The sequence below is a fragment of the Bidens hawaiensis genome, unplaced genomic scaffold (genome assembly GCF_021521415.1).
Source record: "Bidens hawaiensis isolate Kalapana, Puna unplaced genomic scaffold, B.hawaiensis_p1.1 tig00008460_1, whole genome shotgun sequence".
Lineage (NCBI taxonomy): Eukaryota > Viridiplantae > Streptophyta > Magnoliopsida > Asterales > Asteraceae > Bidens > Bidens hawaiensis.
Window position 1 is genome coordinate 37,662 of NW_027491601.1, and position 20,328 is coordinate 57,989.

At 33.3% G+C, this 20,328-nt stretch overlaps 3 protein-coding genes across 3 annotated transcripts; 2 read left to right on the forward strand and 1 right to left on the reverse strand.

The window, feature by feature from the left end:
- Positions 1-6,262: 6,262 nt before the first annotated feature.
- On the forward strand, positions 6,263-8,351 carry LOC143529057 (uncharacterized). Its single transcript, XM_077024937.1, has 2 exons — positions 6,263-6,320; positions 6,427-8,351. Exons 1-2 carry the CDS (start codon positions 6,263-6,265, stop codon positions 7,194-7,196), a joined length of 828 nt encoding a protein of 275 aa, XP_076881052.1. The 3' UTR covers positions 7,197-8,351.
- LOC143529070 (uncharacterized) lies at positions 7,258-9,477 on the forward strand. Its single transcript, XM_077024945.1, has 5 exons — positions 7,258-7,712; positions 7,791-7,846; positions 7,947-8,284; positions 8,352-8,574; positions 8,690-9,477. Exons 1-5 carry the CDS (start codon positions 7,258-7,260, stop codon positions 9,475-9,477), a joined length of 1,860 nt encoding a protein of 619 aa, XP_076881060.1.
- A 1,855-nt stretch (positions 9,478-11,332) lies between these two features.
- On the reverse strand, positions 11,333-15,681 carry LOC143529081 (uncharacterized). The gene is made up of 9 exons (XM_077024953.1): positions 15,456-15,681; positions 13,787-14,000; positions 13,559-13,716; positions 13,321-13,466; positions 13,169-13,231; positions 12,969-13,061; positions 12,724-12,885; positions 12,551-12,642; positions 11,333-11,985 (listed from the first exon to the last, which is right to left on the reverse strand). Exons 1-9 carry the CDS (start codon positions 15,571-15,573, stop codon positions 11,517-11,519), a joined length of 1,515 nt encoding a protein of 504 aa, XP_076881068.1. The 5' UTR covers positions 15,574-15,681; the 3' UTR covers positions 11,333-11,516.
- Positions 15,682-20,328: the final 4,647 nt, after the last annotated feature.

The following is a 20,328-nucleotide window of genomic DNA, read 5'->3' on the forward strand; positions in this document are numbered from 1 at the left end:
TTTCTGGTCGATTCCGGACTCGTTTTTGTTCGTTTTTTCAGTTTTGTTTTTGTTCGGTTTGAATTCTTTTAGTTCCGTTTTGATTGTTTTTTTCGATTTCGATTGATGTGGTCCGGTTTTGGCTTTTTGTTTCTTTGTTTCATTTTCGTCGATTCGTTCGGTTTCGGTTCGATTCTAGATGGGTGTTTTTTTTATTTATGGAACTAGGACATGTATGAAGCATTTTAGTGTTTTTACTTATTTTGTTTATGATTTATATTTTGAGTTATATTTTTTTTTATTATTTTTGAATATTTTTAGGGTTTTTTATCTTAATAGAAAACCCCTCCAAAAAAATTCAAAAAAAATAATTAAAAAATCATAACTTAAAATATAAGTGAAAAACGAAAAATCTAAAAAAAACTAAAATGTTTCCGCCGTTATTCTCGTTAAAAAAAAAAAAAACCCCGGTTTGACCCTAACCTATTTTGACCCAAACCAAAACAACCCTTTTGACCAATGACTCATTTCAACCCATGACCCGTTCTACCCAACCTAATCCATTTACCACCTCTAGTTTTGATACACATTGGTCCCACAATTAAAAGTAATAATTGGGGCAGATCTTTGTACTCTTTCTCCCAACCCATGGGCCTTGCCGAGTCATCAATTTGATAAAAAATTAAAAATAAGTGATTCTTACAAATTCCAAAGGTAACATAATATATTTTATTTTATATTATTTTATGGGTTATCCTGATTACTCGTTCGTTTCATTAAAAGTTTAAAAGTGTTCATATTTTATTTTTATTCTCATTATAAATGTCAAATTTTAAATTTATTAGTTAATTTTCAAGTTTATCTTTAAACACACAACTAACATTAATAAACAATATTGATAGACCCATTTTACAAGGACATTATTGTTATTTGGTAAGCAAAAAAAACAATAATTTAATATATCTTAAACTTTGTATTTTTCAAACTAAGACACTTTGACAGAGACGAATGAAGTATTTGTTTGTGTTACACTAGGGCGTAAAACATGAGTTTGACTAGGTTTTGAGTTCGACTCGTTTCGAGCTTTTTTATTCAGTTCAAGCTCGGTTGATGGGTTACTATTTGTTAATTAATTCATATACGTTAAACGAGCTTAAGCTTAGCTTGAGCTCGGATAGTTACTTAAACAAGCTAAAACTCAGCTTGAGTTCAGCTGTGTAGTGTGAAATTAATATATAAAGTCCATAAAAAGGATAAAACTCAAAAATACACAAGGCTCGTTAAGTCTTGAAGAGCCTAAACAAGCTTCCCATGCAAGGCTCGTTAACTCAAAAATACACAAGGCTTATTTTGAGCTTTAGTTTTTATTAAAACGAAACTCAAGTAGCTCGCAAGCGACTCTACTCATTTACACTCCTACTTGCACCGTACAAGAATAAAAAGTAACAAAAATATTTAACCTTTAGTATAGGTGTGCAACTATTTGTTTTTTTAATCGATAACGAAGGTACCCATATCACTCCCGACATGTTCATAATTGACGGGATCCACAAGACGTATAGGCGTGTAATGGTTCCAGCAATACATGGAGTGGCCGATCAGAATTTAAAATTTATACGTCAATTATTGAATGCTAATTAATAAAACATAATTAAGTTGAACAAGTTATATCCACGTGACAAATCTTTACTTTAAAAACACCCAACTTATCTACTAAACCAGAATTGTGGGAATAATTGTATGTGAAACAGACAATAAAGAACCATTTCTCTGGACATAAATAACAATAGCAATAACAATAATGAGTTAATGTTTGTTAGATTGAGATTGTTATTAGTAACAAAAATATAAGTATGGATTGTATTAATAAAATTGTAAGTAAGATTAATATTATTTAATAGTTGGTAGTTTGGATTATTAAAATTTAGTTTTTATGAAGTTATCGTTTACGTCTAACTTTGAGTGTTTGATATCGTCTTGCCTTGATTATGAACGAGTATTAAATAATATACCATTAACTAAGATTGATTTTATTTATATGCATGTACCATATTGAATTGATGATTTAATTAGATTTTCGTTATAATCATCATCATTTTACATATAGTCTTTCTAACGTGTTTTCTGAGTCCATGTGTATCAAGTCTTCAATTGCCCTAGTTATTTGACGCTACATGTCCAACACGAAACCCATAGGCGAAATAACAACCAATCAGGTACCCCCTCCCACTTTTTTATAAAAAGACTTTAAAAATAACATGTTTGGAAAAACAATCATGTGCCATTTATTATATGGATACATGCCCTTTTAGAATATGATTATACATCTTAAAGGTTTTTATGTTTCTTGTATAATGTATACTAGCTTTAGAGCCCGTGTAACACACGAGTTAATCTAAATAATTAAGTTACAAATAAAGCAATACATAATGTATATAGAAAAATGTATTACATCTATACATAAATTGATTTTATTTATATCACAAAATGATTTTTTTTTTCAAAAAAAAATTAACTTAATAAAAAAAATAATGACGTGCAAAAACATACCCAAAACACCCCATTTATTGAAAATTTATTCTCAGTATCATGCATGTATAATTGAAAGAAATTAGGTTATGAACCAATTTCAGAAAATACTTCTCATATAATAATAGTTTTTAGCCACACCATGAAAAATATTTTGATAAGTTTGAGAGGCTTCGCAACTTTGTCAATTACAAAAAAAATAACAGGTTAACTCGTTCAATTTTGTGAATGTTTTGTTTCACTTTAGCATAGTTTTGTATTATATGCTTCACATACAATATTCTGATCACTATTTAAGAAAAAGTCATTGCTGACACAAAAGTTTCTAATTTGATAAAAGTTAGAAGTATTGATAGGCCTGGAGGTGACATGTTAGAAGTGGTTGTCATTTTTTCTTAAATTTTAATAATCATATGAAAAATACTCAATGTGCAAAATCTCGAATCTTTTGACTATTTATAAAATGTTATTAAAAATAAAGTCGTAACTCACTCACATTTAAAATTCTAATTTTCATTTGTTTTACATTTTCAAGTCAAAACTTTGAACCGGTAACAAGTTTGAGGATAAATATATTTTCATTCTCAAAATTTAAAAAATATTCAGATTGCCCCTTTTTTTACGCGTAACAAATTTGAGCCAAATGTTATTAATTTGTATCAAACGATTATCGACTTTTAACCCGTAACAATCAAATTTAAGTTTCATAAAAAACCCGAAGTGATCCATCATAAAAGGAACCCAATAACTAAATATGATAAACTTTATTATATTTGAAAGTGAATGGTATATACTATCCTTACAACTTAACACATATATGTATAGTTTACTAAATTAAACTAAAAAATAAATAGATAGATTTAATTCATATATTTATAATTTCTAAGTTTATATAACAATATACAAAAAACCAATAAATAAATGAATTTATTTGTAAAAAATAATCAACTTTTAAACACATATTTATATTTTAATTATTAAAAAATTACTTTGTAAACTGAAAGCATATTAGTGTTTTTTTATATTTATAATCTTCAACAATATACATAGTATACTATGTTAATGATAACATTTAAAATTATATTATTTTCAATATTTAATAAACATGGTTTGTTGTTGATTTTTGATTTCACTAAATATGTTGTGAAATATATTATAACAATGTATATTAGTATAATATGTAAATATTTATTTGTATAAAACTATATAGATATAATATAAGTAGAGTTTAAAGAAAAATAAATAATTTAATTAGATATAATAGAAATGAATTATAAAAAGAAAGTGAATAATTATTGACTTATGTCATATAATAGTTTTTGAGGGAAAAAATTGTGAGGATTAAACACAAGCTAACATGTGTCTACAATTATTTTACTTTATTAGAATAGGTGGAGATAGATTGTATTCAAAGAGTTTCTTCTAATAAATCAAATGGAACATAAGAAGCAAGTATGAAGAAAAATAAAAAAAACTTTATGGGCCTAAACATAAAGTTTTGAGTATGACAGTCACGCACGAAAGTGATAACTAATAATTGGGACCGGATCTTGGTTAATCCAATTAAAAAACTAGTGGTTCTTGCAAAATCCCATAGGTAACGCAAGTGCATATAATAAAATATCTTTATATTGTATCATATTTTAACTTAACTAGTTTATTTATTCACGTGTTACACCGTTACATGCATACAAACAATAAAAGTAATGCCAAGATAATATTTAAAAATTAGGATAAGTTTACAAATTATTTATTTTTCACATAAAAACATTTTAAGTTATTGCCCTGACAAAATAATATTTGAAAAATATATCGCCAAACAACAATAATGTAGTTGTCTTGCATGATGAAATAATAGAAACTAAAGGAGTGACACATGATTTTCTTTTAGCATAGGTCTCAATTTCAAATCTTGTTTATATTAGGTTTCATATACCATAACATGATGAAGACCACATATCCAATACAAGTTGCTATTACATGATCCCGTTTATTAACACGCCATAGGATCTCGTAAGTATAAAATTTTATACGTTAGCTCAAAGTCCAAACAACTTTCATCTAAAGTAACAAGATAAAATAACTTAGCTATCATCTTTAAAATTTTTTTTCCATCATATAAACTCTATCAAACTGTAAAATAACATATACCCCATTTTTATAGTAACTTCTTATAGTGAGTCTCATCATATTTATATTTTCCTGTCTTAAGGATTTTAATATAATAGAAAAATGACTTCAATTTTGAAACAATGGCCTTAAATAATTTGGCTAAAATCAAAGGCAACCTTGATCAGCTCATACAATTTTAATAAACTTTAGTACAACTGTACAAGAGACAAATGGACAATGGTTGTCTTGTTCATGTATCCATACAACTCTAATAAAAATGTTTATTTGGTTAAGTTTGACCTTTGAAGTTTGAAATGCCTATAAACATGATATCATAAACTTTTTTTTGAATATAATCTTGCTTCAAGAGCACGTAAACCAGTTGAAAACCGCAAATCCATGTTTGTAGAATCTGATTCACTTCCATCTAGATCATACAAGCTGTCATAGGTAAGAAGTTTGATTCGATCAAGCGACAACTAGCGAATAGCGATCCAACTAGATGTAACACGGCATTAAAAAAGGTTGTAAATGAAACTTTAAAAGAATCAAATCGAGCTTATTTATTTTTACTTACCAACTAGATACTATTACGTCACATGGCATATATTTTTACTAGAAACAAGACTCTGTTTCATTAACCTTTTAACGTGATAGATACAAGTGTTTTCACTAAGAAGACGAGAAGCTAAATCCATCGCCCCAATATGATGTCTTGTAGATTGTTTATAACGTCCAGTTTCAGATAAACCAACCAATAAACACGTGCCACCTGATTTTAACTCACTCGAGCTCGGGTTGTCCGAGTTAGACACCCCACCCGCCCTTAGTAGTACAGTTCGGTGAAACCAATTGAAAACATAAGGAGGCAAACCAATTAAAAAAAACTTTCCTAAAGTATGTTAGTTCAATCAACCCATTTGTTTTCCTCCCAAGATAGAAAATTGCCAATATTTTTGTTTCCATCAACTCAAAATAATTCAATACTAAGTAATTTTGAAGTAAAGAACTAAAAGTTTAAAATATGATACAAAAACAAGTTTTTACTCGTCTCTTTCTCTCTCTTACTATATATATAATTACTTCCCATCATGACTATGTGTAAGTGTTTATGCGATTATCGTAGTTTTTTTTTTACTTAAAATTGGTTCTGTATTGAACACACTTCTCAATCTTAGAATATCAAGCGTCAAATTTTCTAGCTTGTAATGTTCCATTCTGTCTCATCTCCTTTACAATCAAGTGATTATAGATCATATGTGAAATTCCAATATTCCATCCTATCATATGAGGTCACTTCCTCTTTGCTAAGAGCTAATAGCCATTTTCGTCCCTGTGGTTTTCGACTTTCGCCACTTCAGTCCAAAGTTTGATTTTTTGTCAATTTAGTCCTAGTAGTTTTCATTTTAGCCTGTTATATCCTCCCGTCTAACGGCATCCAAGTATGCCGTTAGTTCTTTATCACCTGAGGGCTAGAAGTGTCTTTTTAGATATTACCTCAGGGACTGAATAGTCTTTTTAGATATTACAATTAATTATTATATTAACTGAATACACAAGAACTTAGATACGATATTCACATACAACCAGTGATAAAGTGAAGAACTACGGAAGAAGAACCAGCGATTAAGTGAAGAACAACATGGAAATGTGGGATACCAGAGCTTCTGGTGATGATTTCGATCCAGACGTTGAATACGGTATGTATTAACCCCTTAACCCTAACCCTAACTATTATCTATTAATCAAAGAAACCCTTGAATTCCAAACCCTAACCCCTAACTATTATCTATTAATCGGTTTCAGGGAATTTTCCAGACCATTTTACTATTAAATTCCACCATGGGGGAGAGTTCGAGAAATCTCCAGAAACTACATACAAGGGGGGTTTGGTTACTTTTGTTGATAGAGTGAATGCTGATCTGTTTTCAGTGATTATTGTGAATGATATGGTACAACAATTAGGCTACAGCGAAGAGGAAGTTCTTACTGACCAGAAATTCTATTTTAGAATTCCCGGAGGGGACTTAGATTCAGGTTTAAGACCCTTGTCCAATGATGCTGATGCTCTTAGCCTCATAGGATATATTAGTGTGCATAAGGTAATTGAGGTGTATGTGGAACATTCACACATTATATCAAAGGTAAAAGAGGCTTCAATGTTAAGTTGTTTTAATGTGGAAATAGATGATGAATTAGAATCTGATGAACCTACAGATGATGATGTAGTTGAATTAGATGACATAGATTTACATAAAGTTAGGGTGCCTGAATCTGATGAAGATGTAGAGGGGTTTGATAGTGATAGTGAGGCAGAAGGTTCTGATTATGATTCAGACTTCATATTTAATGAAAACAGTATGGATGACCCAAATCAGGATATGGAATTATTTAGAGCAGCCGTGGATGATATATCTGATGAAGGTGAAGATGTTGAAGATAAAGGAGATGAGTTAGATGATTTAGATCTACATGATATTGATAGTCTTAGTGATCCTGATAATGATACTATGTTGCAAAGAGCTATTAGGATGAACAAGAAAAAAAAAGAGAAAATAACACTCAAAAGAAAATGATGAAGAATATTGTCATTTTTACTTGGGTCAAACTTTTGGTGGTAAAGATGAGATAAAGCAAATGGTGAAGACTCATGCAATTCATTCAAGGAGACAACTTCATGTTGTGAAGAATGACAAGATTAGGTATCGTGTAGTGTGTTTGGGGAGAAACTTAAATATGGGTAGTTGTGAAAATAATGATAACCAGACAAATGAGGTGGAAGAGAATCTCATGCCAAGAAGGAAAAGAAAATGTAAAAAAAATTGTGGGGCCCAAGAGGGTAGTTCCAGCCATAAATCCAAACCTAAAAAGAATAAGATTCCTCCTCCCACTTGCCCATGGGTCCTACATGTGTCTTTTGATGGGGCTGAAAGAATATGGTGTGTGACAACATTAGATACTGAGCATCAATGTTTACAAACTAGAACTGTAAGCTTATGCACGGTTGGGTGGTTGGCAAAGGAACTGGAGGAAGATCTTGAAGATGACCCAAATGAAAGTATGAGGAAATTGCAAAAAAATATTCAAAGGAGGTTGCAAGTTCAAGTCACCCCTAACTAGATTTACAAGGCTAAAAGAGTTGCTAAAAAGAATGTTGTGCATGATTTTAGTGGTCAGTATGCTATTCTTAGAGAATATTGTCAAGAGGTGGTTAGATGCAATCCAGGTATGTATTTTTAAGTATCTTAAACTGTTTACTTATGTATTTTAGTGTAGTTTTGCTAAAATATTTACTTATGTATCTTAAAACTGTTTACTTATGCTAGGTACAACTATCAAGATTGATGTTGAAAGTGAATGTAATCCTAGCAGCCCAACTAGACAGTTTAAGAGGATTTATGTATGTTTAGCTCCATTGAGGGAAGGCTTTAAATTATGTGGGAGAGAATTATTGGGGCTAGATGGTTGTTTCATGAAGGGGATATACCCAGGCCAAATCTTAACTGCTGTTGGAGTTGATAGCAACAATGGTATTTATCCTGTTGCATATGCAATAGTTGAATCAGAAAATACCAATTCATGGACATGGTTTTTGGAGATTTTAGCTGATGATCTGGATTTGACATCTAACTCTAATTTCACTTTTATGAGTGACAGGCAGAAGGTAATTATTTAACACTTAATTATGTTTTATATCATATTACTTACAAATATTTTTGTTTTAAAATTAGGGCTTAATACCTGTAATACAAAAAGTTTTCCCAAATGCTGAACATAGATATTGTGCAAGACATATTGAAGAAAATATGAAACAAAAGTGGAAGGGTCAAGCTGCAAAGAATCTGTACTGGAAGTGTGTATATGCAACAACTCCTCAGACATTTAATAAAGCAATGAAACAGGTGTTTACAGAAAATAAGGAGTTATATGATTGGTTGAAGAAATTCCACCAAGGCATTGGTCACTATCACATTTTACTGGTATTTTTATGTTATTAATTACATTCTTGTTCATTACATTATTGTTAATTACATCCTTGTCAGTTGAATTACTTATGCTTATACTATAGGTAGGGCACTAAGTGATTTGCAATTAAACAACATGTGTGAGGTGTTCAATAGGCAGTTGACACCTGGAAGGGACCTCCCTATCATTAGTTGCCTAGAGTTCATTAGGGAATACCTAATGAAAAGAATTGTGAAAGTGCATATGAAGATAGCAAAATGTAAAGGTCCATTAACACCCAATGTTACAGTTTCATTTAAAAAAATCAAGAAGGATGCCACTAAGTGTAATGTCATTTGGAATGGGGCTACAAAGTATCAAGTTAGTGGTCCAAATCAAGAGCAATATGTTGTGACAGTTGACCAAAGGTCTTGCACATGTAGAATGTGGGACTTGACTGGGATTCCATGCAAGCATGCAGTGGCATGTATTTTTGATATGGGTGAACATGGATTGGATGATGGTGTGCCAGAGAAATGGGTTGACAAAGTGTATTGGTTGGAAACATGGAAGAATGTTTATGCACACACCATAGATCCAATCAATGGCCAAGAAGAATGGGCACCATCCCCTTGGCCCACTAAATTGACTGCTCCTAAGCACCATGTGCAGATTGGTAGACCAAAAAAAAATAGAAAGAAATCTGCTGTGGAAATTGAATTACTGAGTCAAAAGGTTGGTAAAGCCAAGAAATTGCCAAGGAAGGGTCGTACAGTTACATGTGATATTTGCAAGCAACCAGGACACAACAAGAGATCTTGCAAGAAGAGGAAAACAGGAGATATAAGAGAAGCAGGAGGTTTAGGAACACAAGTTGATGCAACTGATGCAGCAGGCTGTTTAGGGGTTTAAACTGCTTTTGGTATTGTAATATTAGGATGTTAAACTGCTTTTGGTATTGTAATATTTTGGTACTATGTTTAATTATGTTAAAACTTGTAATCTTTTGGTATTAGGATGTTTTTGGTACTTTTTACTTTATGTTAAAACCTATAATCTTTTATATTGGTTAGTTGACCTTACAAATGTCAACTGGAATGGCTAATGGTATATTGTTTGAATTGCATAGTTGATTGTAGTTAAAGGGCATTTTGGTAATTTGTATTGGTTTTTATTTGTTTGTCTGTTTTTTTCCTGTTTGTTTGATCTGAACAAGCAGGCTGATAAAAGGCATTTTAGTAATCTGCATAATTTTGGTACTTTGCATACAAAAACATACAATCTGCATAATTTTGGTAATCTGCAAATAATCTGTTAATCTTACAAAAGTCATTTGACCTTAACATACAAAAGCAATATAAACTGTTAATCCATTAATCTTTAATTTCATGAGTTTTTGTATTTTGTATAATATGTTAATCTTTATCATCTTTAATTTCATATGTTTTTGAATTAGGTTAATTTTGACTTTTACAAAAGTCAACTACAGTGGTACCATTGACCTGTCAAACATTTTACACAAAACCAACCAATTAGCTTGTCAAACATTTTACAAAACACTTAATCAAACATTGAGTTGTTTAATCTAACCATATGTTCAAACAAAGACCATACATTTTCATATCATAAAATTAGTACTACAAAAGACAATACAGTGGTACGATGACCATACAACAAAGAGATCTTAGCAAGACAACTTCAATATTCAGTGGAAACATACATAAAGGAAAAAAACAACCAAAACAAAAGTCAATGCAAACTTCATTCTTTTGGTCTTCAATTCCATTTTAGTACATGTTTGACATATTGGAGGATCCATCCAAACAACAAAGCCACAACTCCTTGGCTACAATTAACAAAAATTAGGGCAAAAATTAGGGGAAAAAAACCTAATTTCAAATGTTTGTTCAATACAATTGTATAACTTACCTGTTTGTTGCAACAATAGAACCATCTTCCTGGGTTACTCTCCGTATATGAGGTACGAATCACAGTAGGCCAACCACATGAGCAGAAAACCATGATTGATGATCTAGAGTTTTGATGGAACAATTTGGTTGATAATCTAGAGCTTCGTTCTACTTTTGGTCTTATAAGGAAAAGAAAACTGATTTAAATTAAACATAATCTAAAACTAAAAAGAAAAAGACAATAATACCCTTAAACTAACGGCATACTTGGATGCCGTTAGACGGGAGGATATAACAGGCTAAAAATGAAAACTACTAGGACTAAATTGACAAAAAATCAAACTTTGGACTAAAGTGGCGAAAGTCGCAAACCACAGGGACGAAAATGGCTATTAGCTCTTTTGCTAATTCATTGATACACGTATGTACTTTAGGTTCCTAAAGTTGAAAGCTCAGAGTTCAACGACCTCTATGACTGACAAAAGTTTCTATTGATAAGGGTATTCAACGTCGTCGTTTTCTTATCACCGCTTGAGATATTTAGGCGAATGCAAAAGAGTTATACGTTAACCCCAACCCCAAATTGATAAGTCAGCCGTGAACAGCTCCATCCAGTTTTGAACCTTTATCAACTTTGATACATTGGTCATCGGCATCCAACCAACTAATCAAAATATTTGCGCTTGAAAAAGTCCACATTTGACTTTCTAGTATCTCAATAATACTTTGTTTAAAACTTTTAGTAATAATAAAAGCTGCATAAATAACAAAAACAATATAGAAAATCATGTAACTTTGGACACCAAAAGTATTAAATTTGACCCCATAAAGTCAATCTGAGAACCCTCAAGGCAAAATAAGAATCAAATTTGTACCAATTTTAGCATAAAACCTAAATTTGACTCGAAGCTATACAACTCTTCTCGAAAATTCCAATTTGACCAATGCTAAAGTCAAACATTTGACTAGTTTTCATGATTAAAAAACTCGCGAACTCAGTAATATTAGTTATTTACTATTTAGTGTTACCAGCTATTCACTTCACCTGCACATAAACCGGTTGAAAAACCCTACCCCGTTTCCATTATGTTGCAGACAATCGTTTGTAGAGCTCGAATCGCTTCCCTCTAAATCATCTGAACTATCTTCGCGAACAAGTTTGAATCTACCAGCATTCTTAATAACCCAATCAGTGAACTCAGGAGAAGATGCCAGCTCAGCAACTGATTGTCGGGTTGATTGTTCTGTGAATTCCTCCCATTCTTCCTCTGAGAACTTCTTCCTGTTTGGAGTCTTGTGAAATGTTGAGTATACATCATAACCCGGCCCGGTTTTGGTCAATGGTGACACCTTACCTTTAACCCGGGAGTTTGACCATTTGAAAGAATTCATCAAACCATTTAAAGGACTAGTCTTTTTTGAGCAGGTTAGAAATTCAGCGTGCCCGTGCTTCAAGGTTGTCTGTTTACATCTAGCTCCGAGATACCGGTTCCTAGTATATAATCGAGAACTGCAAGAAACCAAACTTTTAAAATGAATAACATGATTAAATAAACTCTATTAGAAAGCTAAGCTTCTACTAATTTATACGTCTTACTGTTATGTTCTATGTTTTCATCTTGTTGGTAATATCTTTACTTCTCCTTGTACAAAATCAAATATTAATTTATTGGACCAATTTCATATATACCCTTACAAACTTGGAAGTTGGAAAATATCATATATACCCAGCCAAAACTAAAAATATCATATATGCCATCACAAACTAGTTAAATATCACATTTACCTATTTCACTAAAAATAATATAAAAATGACCATTTTACCCTTAATTTTCGAAAACTTTAAAACTACATCTTTACCCATCTTTTAACTTTATAATTTGGAAAAAAATGATATATACGCAATCAAAACTAAAAATATAATATATACCCGGTTCAAATGAACTTTTACTTTATGACCATTCTATCCTTTTCTAGTATATGTTGTTTCATAACCTGTTTTCTTATTTTGATCGACATTCAAGATATATAATCACATATTGTTCTTGACGCACATTTAAATCAATCTAACTTACTCATAGTAGCACCCCTTCGTCTTCATGATCATATGATATAATGCCAAACAAGACCCCACAGCCACCATTGCCATAATGTTTTCCTTGGGACTCTGAAAAAAGAGATGAAATAAATAAATGAGCAAATTAGTTCTGGAAACACGTAAAACCAATTGATGAACAAAATAACTCACCAGGAAGATACATGCGACTGCAACAATAAACATTGACCATTTGACAAATTGAGCAACACCAACATAAATTTCACCATCTTCTGAAATAAGACTTTTTCTAAGAATACAATATCCAAGAGCGGCTCCTATGAGGAAGATTCCAAGCCCAACAAAGTAATACACCTGCAGGATTAAAGATAATAAACATATAACACGTGCTATTGAAATACAACCGATAATGTGGGAATAAATTAAGGAAAACTTACTAAGTTCTGTATATCTGGACTCATTCCAAAGTTTAAAAGGACTGAATTAAGATATGATGAAATATGATGCATTACAAAAGATCCTGCTCCAATCTGAAAGAATTACACGAGCAAAAACTATACATATTTTAGAAACACCAAAAGATACTTGCTGTATTCAATTTATAAATTATACCGAAAATGATGCGTGTAAAACTTACCACTGAGCACACTATAGCGAGGTAAAATGTGTTTCTTCTACCAATGGGTAACAATATTCTTGCCTGTTTAACAACAAATATAATATCATTATTAAACAATTCCTGAAAACCAGAGAGCTAATAACCTTATTTAGTTAGAGAGAAACATGTACCTGATAAAGAATTATGAAAACAACAGTTATGATTCCAATAACCATAGAACTGGCGTAATAAAAGGGAACCCATTCACTGACAATGGGTGCCATAAAAAGTAAAACAATGCCTACAGTAAGTAATATGTAACGCCATCTTTGTTGCACTGCATGTCACACAATCACCGAACTGAATGTCAGAACTAATAAATAAACATATTGATCAAACAGACTGTAATAAATGAAGATAAATAAGGACCTTCTTCAAGAGTGACAGTTACAGAACTAGTAATCATACTACCGAATTTCACATCAACAAACTTGTGCTCGTATGGTGACATGGTGGACATCCATAGCCCGTTTTGAAGAGATCTCCAGTCATCGTTTTCACACTCGCATAATCCTAGTGACGAGTTCCTGCAATAATTTAATAAGTATATGGAATGAGATGAAAGTTAGTAACAGGAATGAATCTGAAATGCATTACCTGTGGAAGCAAACTTGAATCTTGGTGTGCTGTTTCTTAGGGATGAATACAGGAGACAACGTGATATTATACACACTTGCATAATGTTGGAGCTTCAATCGTGATACACCAGATACAGGAACACGTGCACATGATACAACATCTTTGGATCCTTCATAAGGTACATTAAATGATGTAGGAGTAACATCTATAACTGGATTCCCAATATTAATGCCTGTGATCTCAAACAATAAGAATAGTTAGTATCTGTATGACTGTATCTCAAATTAGGGGTGCAAAAAAGCCGAGCCGCTCACGAGTTGCTCGAGATCGAATCAATAAAATGCTGGAAATGAGCTCGAGCCACAAACAAAGCTTGTTTACTTATCAAGACCAAGCCTGAGCTCGAGCGTTGTTTGGGAAGCTTGTTTAGACCCGCCGAGCCTTAACAAGCCTTGTGTATTTTTAAGTTTTACCTCCTTTTAGACTTCTATGTATTAACTTCACACTAGATTACCGAGCTCGAGCCGAGCTTTGGTTCGTTTAAGGTACTAAACGAGCTCGAGCCGAGCTTTGGCTCGTTTAAGGTACTACACGAGCTCGAGCCGAGCATTGGCTCGTTTAAGGTACCACACGAGCTCGAGCCGAGCTTAGGCTCGTTTAAGGTACTACACATGCTCGAGCCGAGCTTAGGCTCGTTTAAGGTACTACACTAGCTCGAGCCGAGCATTGGCTCGTTTAAGGTACCACACGAGCTCGAGCCGAGCTTAGGCTCGTTTAAGGTACTACCGAGCTCGAGCCGAGCTTAGGCTCGTTTAAGGTACTACACGAGCTTGAGCCGAGCTTAGGCTCGTTTAAGGTTTCTCTCCAAACATATAAAAATAATTAAAAACGTATAAAATTAATTAATAAATGATAAACGAGCCAAGCCCGAGCTTGAAAAAAAAAACTCAGGAGCAGAGCTCGAGCTTTACTAAAAGAGCTCAAACGAGCCCCGAGCCCTCAAAAGCTAAAACGAGCCGAGAACGAGCCGAGCTTAGGCTTGTTTAAGGTTTTTCTCAAAATATATAAAAATAACTAAAAACATACATAAATTAACTAATAAATAATAAACGAGCCTAGCTTGAGCTTGAAAAAATGACTCACGAGCCTCAAACAAAGCTCGTTTAGTTATCGAACCCGAGCTCAAGCCTTGTATGGGAAGCTCAATTAGACTCGTCGTGCCTTAACAAGCCTCATGCATTATCACATTTTACCTCTTCTAGGCTTCTATGTATTGATTTCACACTCCACAACCGAGCTTCAGCTCGTTTAAGGCTTTTCGAAAAATATATAAAAATAATTAAAACCTTATATGAATTAAACTAATATACGAGCCGAGCTCAAGCATGAAAAACTGAGTCACTAGCTGACGAGCTTTAGAAAAAGAGCTCGGGTGTAACTCAAAACGAGGCGAGCTCGAGTTGTAGTAATAAATTACCAAATTAAACTTCAGTCTCTAATGGCATGCATCTCAATGTACATTTGCAACTAGAATTCATGTAAACCTAAGCCGTAAACAGAAGGTATCAAGTATACGAAACCCTAACTTAAAGATGAAACAATAAGATTGAATTCTGATACAAAATAATGATCGATTACTAATGCATATGAAGTTAATCGATGATAACATCAAATGTGAAGTGCGTACCGAGTGGCGGAAGACGGTGATCGGAGCAGAGTGAGATCCAAAGGAAACCGTAAACAATGCATAATAACATGAAAGTGTATACAATATTATTATTATTATTATTAGCCATGGCCGTCATTGAAACACTCCGGTTGTAACATTTATTTATTCATTGGGGGATACGCCGCGTGCGACGGCGCGTGGCGTTGCATCACCGCTAGGTGGTGATCAGCGAAATGTACGTACATGTGTGTGTGCCGTGTGGGTTAAAAACAGATTAATTATTATTATTATTATTATTATTATTATTATTATTATTATTATTACTACTATTAATCTATTATTATTATTAAGTATACATACATAGATGGAGACTTAGCAAGATGGAGACTTTGGGTCAACGGAATTCTACAATCGGCACGTGCCTCGGTTCTCGTTAACGGATCCCCTACATGGGAATTTCAATGTCACAGGGGCATTCGGCAAGGGGATCCTCTATCGCCTTTCCTCTTTATTTTATCTATGGAATACTTCTCTTATATCTTCAATCGAGCGGTGGCAGGTAATCTCTTGCAACCAGATCGATATCCCTAATGGTGGCCCGAGACTTTCACACTTATTATTTGCTGATGATGCTGTTTTATTGGGAAAATGGTCAGAAACTAATTTGTTGAACGTTGCACGGTTACTTCGATGTTTTTATCTTGTCTCCGGGCTACGAATCAATCTAAAGAAAAGTGACCTGTTTGGTATTAATGTATCAGTGGAGAAGTTGAGAATATGGCGAACCAACTACATTGTAAAATTGGTAATTTACCATGTTCTTACCTTGGTCTCCGGGTCGGTGAAAATATGAATTTAATAAGTAGTTGGAATCTGGTGGTAGAGATCTTTGAAAAACGAATATCAAGGTGGAAGGCTTCGAAGTTATCAATGGGGGGTCGTCTCATATTGATAAAATCGGTGCTTGACGCGCTACATATATATTTTTTTTTCACTCTACAAGGCACCAATTGAAGTTATTAAAAGGTTAAAAAGAATTCGTCGTGACTTTTTGTGGGGTAGTACGGTGGAAAAAAGGAAAATCCGTTGGGTGAAATGGGACCGGGTAATCGAGGGTAAAAAATTCGGTTGTCTCGGGCTTGGTTCATTGAGAGACATAAATTTAAGCCTATTAGCCAAATGGTGGTGGCGCTTTAAAACTGAACCAGAATGGCTTTGGCGAAGAGTTGTTACAGGGATTCATTTCAATGTGCAGGGCATTAAACCGATTCCTTCCAAAAGTATGGAACAATGTCTCCAAGATTGATGAGACTTTATTAAAAAGAAATGTGCAACTAAAAGAATTAATCAAAGGAGATGTAGGCGACGGAAAAAACACATTATTTTGGCTCGACACATGGGTCGGCGATAAACCGTTGTGTTGCCAATTTCCTTCTTTATTCAGGTTAGAAAGACGTAAACGGTGTTCGGTAAGGGACAAAACAGTGGCTGGGTCATCGATGTATGGTTGGAACTGGACATGGTCGGCTGACCCGTTTACTCCGATCGAATTACAAGAACTTTGGGATTGTTTAGAAGTGCTACCGGGTTGAGTTCTGGAGGATAGAGCTGATAAATGGAAATGGGGCCTCGAAGGGGATGGACGTCTCACGACTAAATCTTGCCGAGAGCAATGTGCAAAGAACTCACATTCACATCCAATTTATGTTATGAATTGGAATACTTGGGTCCCTTTGAAAGTTAACCTCTTCGGGTGGAAAGCGGAAATGGGTAGACTCGCCACATCGGATGCCCTTTTCCAAAGGAATGCCATAGATGAAATAAAGTTGTGCCCGCTTTGTGAGGATGAAAGTGTCACACCCCGACCAAAGGCGGCGGAACATGCCGGGGTGCAACGTGATTGGCCAAATACACAAGACACTATTTAAAGTGACAATATTTATTCAACTCATTTTATTTCAACAAATCAATAACACATCTCGTTCATATAAACCAGTAGCAATCATATTGTTCATTTTACTAATACCCTAATAGTCTTGGTAACGTTTTCCGTCAAGCACTCGAGTCAACAAAAGTCAAACCTGTAACATTTCATAAAATAAAGTTTGTCAACACAAAGGTTGGTGAGCAATTCATAGGTTTGAGCGTATAAGTATATAGTAATAAAAAGCCACAAAACTTGTATACAAAACAATAAATAAAAGCAACAACTTGGATAAAATAGTTATCGCTAAACAAGTTAGCGACACCTAGCTATAAGGGGATGCCAAATAGTCTAGGATTTTATTAACAATTGCTAAACACATTAGCACCACCTAGCTACAAGGGGCTGCCAAGCAGTCTAGGATTTTTATAGTTATCGTTAATTGCATTACGTTAACGACACCTTGCCATAAGGGGTTGCCAAATGGTCTAGGATTTATAGTTCCACCATCCAAAAGCGATAAACACATAAGCATGTAAGCATAGAACACCAAATCGAGCAATCATTTAAGTAAAGTATACAATCACGTTTGTGGGTTTAAGATTCAAGTAAATAAAGCATTTAATTTGATAAGTATGAAATGTCACCCCAAAACGAAAGATGGAAAAAGGGGTATGAAAGTACTCACCTCGATTGATGAATTGAGAACTAATTAATGATGGACATATAAAAAGCTTGTGAACGAAACGAACGAATCCGACTTGAAAGCTAATTGAAAACGAATAAGTAAAATATTAATGAACTTGAAACCAAAATGAAACCACATCTGAAACATTAAATAAGAAGGTTCGGTTGTTAATCGGATTATCGGTTAATTTATAAATGTTTAGAGACTCGTACTTAATTGGTAATTTAAAGTAAAATAATATTATTTTATCGAGACTTTTAAATAACTAAACCAATATTAAATAAGAACAAGACGAGCTTAATTTAAGAGTTCGGTTTTATAAAAAAAAAAGAATGGATAATAAAGTTTATAATAATATTATTAATGATAAGATAGTAATGATAATAATAATTCTAAAAAGATATGTTATATATATATATACTTATATATATATATATATAGATATATAAGATAATAATAATAATAACAATAACTATTTCTAATAATACTAATATAGTATAATAATTATAACAATAATTATTATTAATAATACTAATATTAATAGTTATAGAATAAAATCTTGGTATTAAATTTTAAGGTGTTGTTGATAAAAATAGTAATAATAGTAACTAATATTGATAATAAATAATGATATCATACCCGATGTTGGTTCAAGTTCTAAACGAGTTCACAAAATAAATATAATAATATTATTGCTAATAATAAATGATAAAAAATATAATATTAATAAATAACAATAATATGATCTTTTAATAATATTAATAACCACTTTAATATTTATAATAATGATAATAATAATAACATTAAGAATCAATATATATATTAGTAAGTTTAATATAATAATACTAATAACAATTTTTATGTAATAATATTAGTATTAATAATAACCGAAATTTGTTAAGTATAAAAAACAACACCAAAACTGGTTTAGGATGAGACTCGAACCCGAGGCCTCTAGTCTAAATCACTAACGTACAACTCAACCGAAACCAAGGTAAACAATTGTTAATTTAAACCCATAAGAAAATAATAGAACCATTTCCTGGGTGTTCGTCTTTTACCCAAATAAAAAACAACACTATATCCAAACCAACTCATTTCAAAATATATAACCAAACAATATATCCGATTATTAACAATTTAAATACGACAATCGATATATGAAAAATTAATAATAATAAAACCCAAATTATATTGTACCTATTAGTCGTACACGAGTCGTGGATCTATTCCGAGGAATGAAACGAGTCGCACCTGCCGGAGACGGAAACCGCAACCGGAGGGAGAGGGAAAGAGAGAGAGAGCCGAGAAGAGAGAGTCGGAGAGGGAGAGGCCGAGAGAGAGAAAGAGAGCCGAGAAGAGAGAGAAAAATAGTGTGTGTGACGGCGGCTGGAGACGAAGAGGCTGCCGGAGCAGGAGCTCGTCGGAGCAGGAGAAAGAAAGGGGAGGTGACGGCGGTGTTGTGTGTGTGTGTTGGAGGTGGTGGCCGGAGATGGCGGCGGCCGAAATGGAGGTGGTGGTGGTTTGCTCGCCGGAAAACGAGCGAGGGAAGAGGGGGAGTTGGCTGGAGAAGGGAAGGTGGGTTCGGTGGTGGCTGCGGGTGATGGTGGTCGCCGGAATGTCACCGGACGCTGGAAATCGGCGTCGGAAAACGCCAAGAGAGAAAGAGGGCAGCTGTGGGTTGGTTTGTGATGTTTAGGTTTAGGTGTTTTTTTTTTTTTGTTTATATATATATGGCATATTTACAAAACCACCCCTTAAGTTTCATTCCAAGTTAATACGAGATTTAAAGGTTTATAAAAAAACTTATAACGACTTTACGAAATCATTTTGAACCTTTTATGTTTTTTTTTCTTAACGACACTACAATATGGCAAAACATTGATTTATTGATGATCGAGGTGTATAATAATATTATATAATAATTAATAAGGTTCTAAAAATGTTGAATCGGGTTTACGTAATAAAAAGTTTACAAAACGAAAACAACTCGGGACTCGAATTTGACGGATGTCACAGAAAGGGAGTCGGTTGATCATATATTCTTATCTTGCTATGTTGCAACAATAATATGGCAATTTGTAAGCTCTTGTGTGGGATCCCACCGGTTTTTGCTTTCGAATTTCGGGATCTTCTAACGATACATCTTACAAATGGGGTTCAAGAAACTAAGCGAAAAGCCATTCAAGCAATAGTACTCACGGCAAGTTGGTGTATTTGGAAGAATAGAAATTTGGCAATCTTTGAAGGAAGAAGGGTATCGATTAATCAACTCAAAG

Coding starts and splice junctions, on each gene's coding strand:
- LOC143529057 (XM_077024937.1), top strand. CDS start 6,263: ATGGAAATGTGGGATACCAGAGCTTCTGGTGATGATTTCGATCCAGAC. Junction 6,321..6,426: donor CGATCCAGACGTTGAATACG/GTATGTATTAAC, acceptor AATCGGTTTCAG/GGAATTTTCCAGACCATTTT.
- LOC143529070 (XM_077024945.1), top strand. CDS start 7,258: ATGGTGAAGACTCATGCAATTCATTCAAGGAGACAACTTCATGTTGTG. Junction 7,847..7,946: donor GGTGGTTAGATGCAATCCAG/GTATGTATTTTT, acceptor TACTTATGCTAG/GTACAACTATCAAGATTGAT. Junction 8,285..8,351: donor TTATGAGTGACAGGCAGAAG/GTAATTATTTAA, acceptor TTTTAAAATTAG/GGCTTAATACCTGTAATACA.
- LOC143529081 (XM_077024953.1), bottom strand. CDS start 15,573: ATGACGGCCATGGCTAATAATAATAATAATAATATTGTATACACTTTC. Junction 13,467..13,558: donor AACTGTCACTCTTGAAGAAG/GTCCTTATTTAT, acceptor TGTGACATGCAG/TGCAACAAAGATGGCGTTAC. Junction 12,886..12,968: donor GTCCAGATATACAGAACTTA/GTAAGTTTTCCT, acceptor TTAATCCTGCAG/GTGTATTACTTTGTTGGGCT.